This window comes from Pyrus communis, chromosome 10 (assembly GCF_963583255.1).
Source record: "Pyrus communis chromosome 10, drPyrComm1.1, whole genome shotgun sequence".
NCBI classification, from domain to species: domain Eukaryota; kingdom Viridiplantae; phylum Streptophyta; class Magnoliopsida; order Rosales; family Rosaceae; genus Pyrus; species Pyrus communis.
Genome location: NC_084812.1, coordinates 3,662,763 through 3,674,043, shown reverse-complemented (window position 1 = coordinate 3,674,043; position 11,281 = coordinate 3,662,763). Strand labels below are relative to the sequence as shown.

General features: G+C 35.0%; 1 protein-coding gene across 1 annotated transcript; it reads right to left on the bottom strand.

Annotated features, from left to right (window-relative positions):
- Positions 1–4,273: 4,273 nt before the first annotated feature.
- Positions 4,274–6,200, bottom strand: LOC137748798 (protein IQ-domain 26-like). The gene is made up of 3 exons (XM_068488984.1): positions 5,610–6,200; positions 5,312–5,518; positions 4,274–5,047 (listed from the first exon to the last, which is right to left on the bottom strand). The coding sequence occupies exons 1-3, from the start codon at positions 6,021–6,023 to the stop codon at positions 4,373–4,375; spliced, it is 1,296 nt and encodes a 431-aa protein (XP_068345085.1). The 5' UTR covers positions 6,024–6,200; the 3' UTR covers positions 4,274–4,372.
- Between the last annotated feature and the right edge of the window lie 5,081 nt (positions 6,201–11,281).

The following is an 11,281-nucleotide window of genomic DNA, read 5'->3' as shown; positions in this document are numbered from 1 at the left end:
AGATCGGGGGTTCCCAAAATAAAAGTTCAAAAAAAAAAAAAAATATTAGACTAGTTTGGTTCCATAGCACTATTTTTTATTGAATTTGGTTCATTGAATAATCAAAATTAATCAACCACATCAAGTGGCTCAGTGGTAAGGCCACGGATTTCGGCTCTCAAAATACAAAAAACAGAGAGGTCCTGGGTTCGAGGTTCCAAGTTGGTGAGTCTGCTTGACTATGGCCAGGAGAAAGCTAAAATGCCTCTGTGAGTCTTTTAGGCCCCTAGAAGGGGTGGATAACCATGGCTTGCCACTGGTTGTCCCCCATTTAATAAAATAAAATAATAATAATCAAGATTAATCTCAAAGGTAATAAAACTAACAAATTTGTTCAATGTAACATATATATTACAATTGGGAGTTGAGACTAGAGTCCAGGATTAAAAAACTTAAATGAATTTGGAAGAAATAAATTTAGGCAGCTAAAGGTGGTGGAACAAAAATTAGAAACCTCTTATTCTTCGTTATAAGCACTGCTACATGCACATCTATGGAGGCAACAAGCCTCTCCGCTGCACCTGCTCAAATTGTTGGAGGGTCCCAAAGATCGATCACAAGTGTTTCTTCAGGCTTCCGGAGGATCCCGGGACCTCTCGGGTCCCTATATGGATCCGTCCATGTCCGCAACGACAGAAATTAAGACAAAAGAAAAGAAACCAGGTGCTATTGATCCAAAATATGATTGTCACAAGAAAACGGCAGGCTAAATTACACAAGTTATCAAGTGGTGTAGGTCACTTGTCATTGTTACTCTTTGGCAAAATTCTTGTTAGTAGTGATGTGGTTATGTTCGTCACAACCTTGATCCAGCTCATTCTTTTTATCCAAATTTCCTTCAATTTGAACCAATGTACGCATCACTTTAAAAAGTAAAGGGTTAATTTTAAGCCTAATTTAAGGATCAAACTAACATAAATGTCTTAAAAGCACGTTTAAATTGGTGAAATTAGACAGAATTTGAATAGAACGTTCAATTTATACTGAGATTGATAACATACTTAACCACAAAGGTATTATATTAAGAACTTTCTATCACATGAATACATGATCGATCGATATTGGCATGTGACTCACACCACATGAATGATATGTGCAATTTTGGCATGAGAAAAGAAAAGGGTGTAGTGTTGATCCAAAGCTATAAGCTTTTTCCTTTCCACTTTGGGTAGAAAATTCAGTTGGACTTGGCTTTTGAGCTACATAACCTAGAAGCTGGGTCTTCAATTGACCAAAGCCTTTAGACCGGGCTTGAAAATCTACAAGGCATGTTATTACACATTTTGGACTTATAAGTTATAACAAATAACAATAAGGACCACATTTTTACTTTTGAATTTTTTTTTTGTAATATTCTTTCCCCCAAGAACTGTGGGGAGAGAAGGAGGAGGAGGAAGCAGTCACCAATGTAATTGTTGGTGGGGAAGCATTCTGTCTGATCTCTGTGATGACTGAGGCTCTCTGCTTGACCTAACAAACTTTGAAAGCCCCCTTTCATGAAAACCCAAGCAAAAGGACGTAGCTCCCAGCTAAGCTTTGTTTCTGCAAAACTTACCTGCACCAACAGAGCTTGAAAAGAATGTGACTTCGGCCTTCCAATCCAAATACCAGTCGCGACAAGTCGAAGGGGAGTCCTCATTGGCTTATTATCCCCCTCGGAAAGTGTAAAAAAATAAAAGGCAAATATTATGATTTTTAAGTCTATATATGTAGTTTGAGCGAATGACATATCATGGAGATTCAATTTAGGGTTTAGTTCACCTGATTAACTTTAATTGTCGCGATTTAAACTTCATAGTTTATTAACTCTTGCTATTTTTAGGACAATGATTTAGATTGCATAGTGTGCCCACTTTGTGAGGATGTGAAGAAATCTCTCACATTAGAAGTTTATCAAACTTTTGTATGTACTTATCAGGACACAATTGTCAATTAGTCTAGTGGAACTTGAATTTTCTTTACGCCTACCTTGTACTCAAGTCCGAATCTTCATTTGTGTTGTTTAGAATATCATGTTTTCAAACAAGAAATACCAATGACTTGGTTTTGTCAATTTCTTCGACAATAATTAGCTTGCGAATAATATGTGTGTTAGGGTAAATTGAGGTGAAAAGAAAGAAAAAAAACCAAATATACACATTTCACGTGCTAATTCCGTTGAAAATTTCATTGAATGACAACAACCTTAGTAAATTTACATAGGTTAAATTGCTACTTTGGTAAAACTACAAGGACCAAGATCATCTTTTGACACTTTGATAAATTACTTGCATAGTACTTAACAAACTATATACATGAATTTTTATTAATTTTTCTTCTTTTGCAGACAAGTTTGAGCTGGTGAAGGAACTAGAAAATTACATGAGACTATTTGTCTTTTTTAATGAATAATTGATAAGGACAGGGGAGAAGAAACAAGGACAGTAGAATAGAATTTTCAAATATTGGCCAAAATGGAAGCATGTAACTCACTACTGTAGAAGTCTTGGTACCTATCTTCACATTAGAGACTTTTTAGCAACCAAGAAATGTGTAATTGGTTTACTTTCTCTTTTAGCTTTGTAATTTGAAAGTAACTTACATGAAACAGCTTCAAGCGACGTCCCAATCTGATACTGCAATTTCATAAAGAAAGAAACTTACATGTGAGATTATATTATTGAACCACAATGCCACAATAGTAGTAAACTCATTCCATAAAGTCATCCCGTAATTGAAGAGGGCACACAAAATTAAAAACAAGTGTGTCATATTTTTCAAGAGAGTTTGACGATCAAGCAAACCAAAATCAATTCTCATACCTAGGAAAATCACAAGGGACACATGTTGCTTCATGGTTCAAACTTTTTCCATTTTTGTTGTCAATAATTGTACTAGTTTGAAAAAGCTTCAACATTTTTTCTTTCATTTAGAGAATCCATATCAAAGACATATATATATATCAAACATTTACTTGCACTTTGCAATGTGATTCACATGACAACAATACAAAATGATTATTTTGAATCGTACGTGTGATGTGAAGAGTGTCGAGCTCTGTCGTCCGAAATTGATAAAGCACGTCTTCAAAATCTTTGCAGAGCACCGTAGTTGGAAATGACTAACTTCTCCAGCCAACATATTGTATCATGGAAGAATTTATTGTCAACATTTTCTATCCCAAGGTTGGAAGCTAATTGATTGGCAAGTAATGATTTGATATTTTTGGATTGATAGTTTCATGTTATGACACTCGATTGAGCATTAAATGATTTAAGTTTTCTATTCATAGTAGGAGTTAAGATGCAAGGTCACGTCTAGGGACGCTTTTAGAGCCTCATTTGCTTTTTAAAAATACTACTTTTACCATATATTTATACCATTATTTGCACTTTTCTTTAAAACACAAAGAACATTTTTGGAAATGAAATTATATCAAACTTCACGTTATAATTGTGAAAATGCCAAATACGTTAAATTACCGTTTTCACCATTTTCAGAAAATACAAAAACTTGAGTCATCCAACAACTACAACAACCTCTGCCATTAAACCACCACCATCATCGCCACTTTCTCATCTATAGTGAAGATGCAAGGTCTCGTCTAGTGACACTTTTAGAGCCTCATTTGCTTTTTAAAAATACTATTTTTATCACATATTTGTATCATTATTTGCATTTTTCTTTAAAACACAAAAAACGTTCTTGAAAATGAAATCAGATCAAACTTCATGTTATAATTGTGAAAACGCCAAATACTTTAAATTACCGTTTTCCCATTTTCAAAAAATACAAAAACTTGAGTCATCCAACAACTACAACAATCTCCGCCATCAAACCACCATCATCATCGCCACTTTCTCATATAAATATATATATATATATATATATATATATATATTTAAAGGGAATTAGCTGATGGTTTTATCACGTTCATCTTTTTGGAGAAAGAAAAGACTCACAAAAAGCATTTCAGCCTCTCTTGATCACCATCGTGTGATTCATCAGTATCAGGAATCAAACCCAAGACGTACCTTATTAAATATGGGTCAGAAAATATTCTATAAATCGAAAACATATATTGAAAACATTACTAAGTATCTTTCAAGAGATTTGGCCTTTGACAGGAACGACTCAAAATTACAATTTCAATCATATTACACAATTTCAAGCATTTGATTCATATCATTAATTAATATTAATCATCAAACCATCATGATTCATCATAACCAAACATCAAAATCAGATCAAACCTTGCCATAATATATCATTAATAACAGTTAACCTTTTTTTTAATCTACAATCACATTTTCTAGTATTACATCCCCTGTTTCCGATCATTACATGCCTGCAACTACCAAAATCCAGAGGACCTCTCAAGCTTCCCCATCACAGCATTCTTGAAAACAATGGCGTCCTGCACTTGCGAGCAGGACCTCTGCATCCTAACCCCACTCAAACTATTCCTTGACGCCAACATTTCGTTCAGCGAAAGCCGCTTTTTCGCCCCCGGCTCCGGCCTCTGTTTCGGAGCAGAATGAGACCGCAACTTCGCCTTGAACGACTGAGTGCTCGCCATGTAATTGGGCGAATACCCTCTAAAATAATTCTCGTTACAAACGCTCTTTGAAGGCGTGCCGGCGGCATTGCTGGTAGCCCCTCCGCCACAGGAATTCACGAACCGTGGCGTGCCTTGTGCCGAAGAGATCATCCTGCATTCCTCCACGGAAAGCGCCCAGTCGTAGTCTTGGTAGTTCCGGCTGTCGGGGATTGATAGCCGGGCAGGAGTACCCGGATACGGGATTGGAGAAGACAATGCTCGTTGATAAGTCGTGTCGTCGGAGAATCCGGATGCAGAACCAGTATTTGTTCTCCGGGACCTGGATTTCGGCCTGCTGCCTGTATCAACCTCAACAATCTTGGGACTTTCATCAATGTCGTTGAAATTATTGTCACCCAAATTAGAAGCAGAGAGCCTTCTGCTGTGGGATGGAGCTGTATGCTCACTCCTGCTGTCACCAAATCTCTCCTGCAACATTCAAGTATTTCCCACAGCTTTAAATTATTTAATTGCCAATAAAAAACAGAAAAATCTATTATTTCGAAGGAAAATAATTTCTGCACATCCACTTTCTCCTTCTGCGGACTCCTGTTTATTTATGTTCTTCGATTCATTCAATTCGAAAGCCAGAAATAAACAGGAGGGCAGGGTAGAACGCTTCCCAGTTTCAAACGTAAGTCTTTCGGGCATCTCCAATGCACCGGAAAGTTTGGACTCGATTGTAATTATTACCATGGATTTTCGTGCACGGATTTCAAATCTGTTGCTGGATTCAATGCTGATCAGCCCCCGATTTTTATGAGAACGAACAGTTGCTTGAGCTCGGATTAGAGCTTGTATACTGTGGAGAGTTGCAGTCGCCTGCTTCCTCACTAAGTAGCCTCTCACTAATGCCTGCAACTTCACCAGTCCTTTCAGAGCTCTTAGAGCTTTTCTAGCCTGCGTTTTTCACAATTCAAAAGCCGAAATAAGTGCTTTTTTTCAAAAAAGTTGGAAACTTTGAGCAATAAATGAGCAAAACCCCACTTACCAAATAGCCTCTGAAACAAGTTTGAACTTTGACAGCGGCCCATCTCTCTCTCCCGCCGCCGAACATGGTGCCTCTACCATGACTCGTGAGGCGGACAACCGCCACGGCGGCGTTTGCCGCTGCAACCGCAGCGTCGGCAGCAGCGGCCGTGGCAGCCGCCACGGCAATTGCCTGCTTGTTCTGCTCCTTCTCTGTTTCTGTGTAGTGGGATCTCAGCCAAGCCACCTCGGACGGCGAAATGTTGGGCGGGATGGTGGCGGGGCTGTGGCAGAGCAGGGTTGCGGGTGCATCCTCCCTCCCAAAGCTCGAGCCTTTCTTGTCTTTGAAGTCGCCGGAATCAGAAATTGGTTTTTGGTGATTGTCTTTGGTCTTTATTCCAAACAAGCCTTTGAGCCACCTAATTACTCTGCCCATTTTCTCACTCTAGGCAGAGAGAGAGAGAGAGAGAGAGTGGTTTGAAGAAACTGAATGTGAAAGGGATTAAAACCCAGTTGAAGTTTCAGAGAGAAAATGGTAGCTACTTTGTTTCCTTGTTGCAGAAAGTCGTGAAACAGAGTTGTTAAAAGAATAACATCTTTGGAAATACGTAAAAAAATGTTTTGAAAAAACAGGGGAATTTTCTCCCCTCTTTCCGCTGCTTTATGGGTCTCAAGTTCTCAACTCTCAAGGATTTCCCTCCCAACTTTTACTCCACTGTCGGTTTTGTCCCTTGGGACTTATATTTTTACTGATTTTCTCCTCTAATTTATTATAAATCATTAATTTTACACGACATATTTATCCACATTTCATTAAAATTTCTTGTCATAAAGTATTGAAATTATATTAACTTATGCCATCAGTCTAATTGATTCTTTAATCCTCATTAAATTGACGCATGGTGAGAACGAGATTCTTATACGTTATACGTGTTAGCTTATAAGCTACATTTTTTCTACGACATTGCAACAAGAGAACTCGTTGGAAAAGTTAGACATTCAAATAAATAGAATGTTTGAACTTGTACAATTTTAAAACCTTAAAGTAGAATATGAGAAAATTAAAACTTCTTTACTTTTTAAAAATAACTTTAAATTTAAAGATTTTGAAATGTATTTAATTCTAAATCTCAAGTTCAAAATTATTTTTTGTTTTTAAATTTATTTGAACCGAATATAAACAGAGGAGGAGTTTTGAGCCACAAATCCCAAGTTCAAAAATATGAATTGAGGGAGTTACATCCAGCAGATAATCCAAAAAAATAAAGACTAAAATAATAATAATAAAACAGAGGAAGTCTCTCACCTTGGTAGAATCATATTCCCACCAGGAAAGTGACGAAAAAAAAAAAAGAAGAAATGTTAAGGGGATTCTCTACCACTTTATATATTTTGCATGATGTATTATAATGTTGATATGAAAAGTATGATGAAAACAGTAATGGCAAAGGGAAAGGGATTTTCACTGCTCCAATGAACAACTCAAATTCTGGGAAAAAAAGTTTCTGTCTTATTTTTCTTCTGAAAAACAAAAGAAAAAGAAGAAGAAAGTCTTATTCTAGGGGTGAAGTTGAAATGGTTCCAATAGTAAAAATATTGAATCCGAATTTGAATTTATTCTGACAAATTTTTTTTTTTTTGAAATATTCGGATTTCTAATAATTATGTATTTTTGTATTTTAGTGTTAGTTTTAAGGCTTAGATGTTAAAATGATCCTTGTGTTTTAGTCATTGAGTCAATTTAGTCCATGTGTTTTCAATTTGGTCAACTTAGTTCTTGTTTATCTCCGTTAACCAATTAAGGACATTTCCACCTAATTTTTGTAAAAAAAATTATAAATTATTATAACTTATTTATAAAAATATTTATTTGATTTAAAATATTTAAAAATTAAAAGAAAAATTATTCTCATCTCTCAACTCCCCGACCTCCTCCCTAACATTACCCCATCTCTTTTCTATGTCACAACCTTAATCATTTTTCAAATTAGAAGTTTTGTCTCTTATATGTGTTATTTCTCATTGATTTTCATGTTTGTGTAAAGAGAAAGGGTAATTATATCTCATATAATTTTTCTTATGATTTTTTTAAAAATGATGGAATGAAATGTCCTTAATTACCTAATATAGACAAACACGAGGACCAAATTAGCCAAATAAAAAATATGAGGACTAAATTGGCCATGTGGCTATAACAAATATTTGGAATTACGAAGGTGTGGCCAAGGCACATATTGTGTTTTCGAGCTTGTGCTTTTTGGCAGCTCTGGCATTGGGTGTATTGGGATCTAGAAATATTTATTGATGAACGTAAATGCTGGACACAACAAAATAATTCTATTAGATCTAATAAGTACCATTTTGACATTTAGCCTAGTTTTAAATATATTTGTTCATTATTTTTTATATTAAACATACTTTTGTATATTAAGGGGTGTGCTATTTACAAACCTTTTTTTAACTTCTCACACACCCTCTTCAATCCCGGCCGTCGAATCGAATAAATTGAATAAAATAAAATGACATAAATTACTAAGGGGTGAGTGAGAATGAAAAATAGGTGTGTGGATATCACACTCTTATATTAGGACGGCTAATTATACAAGTATAACACCAAATAAATGACATGTAATCAATTAGATGCAATAAAAAAAAATCAAGAATATGCAAAACACGGGCACAATACATCAATTTTCAAATTGTTTTAAAATTTTCAAAGTTACTTTTTTATTTCAAAAATTTTGTTTTTTTTTTTTTAAATTATGTTCCAATCCAACCCAATTCCATAAATTTGGATTAAAAATTGAACAAGTCGATCCGTCCGAATACACCTCTTATTCTTTCTCTGCAGAATAAGTCCGTTTCTTCTCTCTCAACTTTCTGGAGTGACGTGTCCTAAAAAAGAAAAGATACCTCAATGTCTTCATCTTCTGACACCCTCGTGATGCCCTAACTATAAACAATACATTCTTACTTGTAAAAACATATGCATCTTTGATTTTTCTGTTTCAAGTAAACTCATTTTGTACCTTTCATTTAATTAGTCCGCCTATGAAACCAACGTAATCAGTTATATAATGGTATCAGTGTCAAAAACAAATTTCAATTAGTCTGCCTATAAAATGTACGTCGGTATTAATAGTGATATCAATTTTGAAAACTGAATGCATAAATATCGTATCAATGCGTTTTCAATAATATCAACTCTATGACTACTCTTTGTTATGCATATAAAATTTTCGTTCTTTTACTTTCCTAGTAATATATACAAGTGAAGCAAATCATCATGGTTCTATGTTCTTAATTCTCTAATCGGCAATGAATGTACGGATATCAACGTCAAACAAAATTCCTAAACATATTATTAGATACGTTTTCAACAAATATCATATTGCATGACCGTTTTCTCTCTTATAAATATTCTATCTTCATTCCAATTTCTAGTAACATTTACAAGTGAAGCAAATCATTTCATTTCCTTGTTTTTTTTTTTTTTTTTTTTGGTTTTTAAATTCTGATCGTCAACGAATGCATGGTCGATTGAAATTTAATGGGGTTGTTTGATCATGTGGATTTTGTTCTTCTTTCTTCTTGTTTCTCGGGGCCAATGTTATTTAGAATAAAGTTGACATCTTCTTGGAATCTCCTATTCGGAGTGTGGGGACTAATAAATTTTGACCGTTCAAGAAAGAGAAAAAAAGATTCCGGCAATTATTTTGTACGAGATGGTCTAATGAAATAAGTTAATAAAAACCATATGATTCAACTTAAATGGTCCGAATTTGTTAGTCCTTAATCTCCAGACAATGAAATTCAGAAATGATTTCTCTTTTGAATAGACAAGGGATTGTGCTGCCTGCCACCCTTTTTTTAACTCTGTATGATGGATCAAAAAGATGTTTCGGCCAGTTGCATTTGCAGAGAATCCAGAATTCTTTTTACCCTGTTTCTTTCAATTATTCGTGCATGCATTGAACTCTTCTGTCAATCTGTTTTTACCCTTTTCTCTGCAACTTCTCTGCTGACCATGCACAGATTATAGATCATAGTTAATGTACTATGCAGGGTTGAGTCATTTCATACTTTAACTTTATACATATATATGTTCATGCATGAGATACAATTATCTTAGAAATACAACTTTTTAGAACGCGAACATGTTTTGAGTATGAATATTTATTATTTACAAATGACTTGTGATAGCGTTTTTAAGATGAAAGTGATTAAAAAAGAGTTTGTCCACTACCAAATTAATTACCAATAATTAGACAAATTGGTAAACCTAATAATAATAGCCTTTGGGTGTCAATATATGCTAAATTAGAGACCTCTAAGTATAGTAGGGGAACCCCCCATTACGAAAACAACATACTGCAACTCAAACGGCAGTGTGACGGCATCTCACGCTAGTCATAAATAGTTATGTGAGAAATTATATGCATTCGTTAACAGAGTCTCAGACCAATAATAGAAAGTTTTGTAGAAAACTGAAAACACATATCATCAAATTATTGTTCCATGACGCACGGTGGCATCCTAATGAAAGATTCTTTTATGCAACTAAAACATAGTCTTTGTGGCGTCATTCATCTAATAGATGTTTATCATGTGTTCAAAACGTGAAACACTTGTGCAATAAACATTTGTCACGTGCTGAATTTGTAATAAGAGAACATCTCTTCACCCCAAGGGGCAAATGTAAGTCTTTTTACAATAATTGGTTCAGAATCCTGACACATTTCTATCGCAATTGCATGTACGTTTCTCTCGCTGGTAAGGTTTTGGACACCCGATGGCGTTAAATGGTAAACTGTGGCTGATTTGAGATGTCATAGGTTTCTAGCTGGAAATGTTTGGTAGGAGCCACACATATGTACCATGAAAAAGCAAAATCCAAAGTGAGGTAAAGAAATTGGTATATTTCAGAAATGCTACAGAAAATTATAGGCCGTAGGTTAAATAGGATTGGATTTGGCTGAGGCTCATCATCTTGTCTACGATGGTGCTTGAACTTTCAACTTTCAATTCATGGATTTTAAGGTTTAATCATGGAAATGGCGGGATGAAGAGATTGACTTGATCGGTACGTAACTGCATCACGAAGGGAAGTGGGGAACCAAAGGGTGACGTTTTTGTTTGAATTTACATGGAAAATTGAAATTTTATACACTTTTTCTTACATCACAAAAAAGAAAAGGTTATTGATTCCTTCCTTTTGTTGCCCTATTTCATTTAAATTACATTCTTGTGCAGCTACAAAGTTTCTTTTTAATGAATTTGAATTCTCTTCGAATTGTAGTATTTGGAGCTTAAGGATCAAGAAATCTGAACACTTTGTTTGTGTGAAAGTGAAATTTGGAGTCGTTGATTTGTTTGAGATGGGTCAGCATAATGAGTTAATAGGACCATCGATCTCTGTCCGTTTTTTATGTGTCACAAGTTACAATAAGCTGTTGATGCCTAACTAGTAGATAGGGCTATGCAAATCATGCTGAAAAGTGAAAACAACAGTTATGAATTATGATTGCAGCTCAGAATTAATGGTTCTGCAGTTCCTCAACCCAATCTTCTGCATAAATATAATTGCATAACAGAATATAGAGTCCTCTTCTTCTATACTCAATGTTCTAAGAAAATTTTGTTCGTTCATCGTTCAATCTTAATGTAACGATGAAGGAGAAAATAGTATAACAA

Coding starts and splice junctions, on each gene's coding strand:
- LOC137748798 (XM_068488984.1), bottom strand. CDS start 6,023: ATGGGCAGAGTAATTAGGTGGCTCAAAGGCTTGTTTGGAATAAAGACC. Junction 5,519..5,609: donor CTTGTTTCAGAGGCTATTTG/GTAAGTGGGGTT, acceptor TGAAAAACGCAG/GCTAGAAAAGCTCTAAGAGC. Junction 5,048..5,311: donor TCCGTGCACGAAAATCCATG/GTAATAATTACA, acceptor TGAATGTTGCAG/GAGAGATTTGGTGACAGCAG.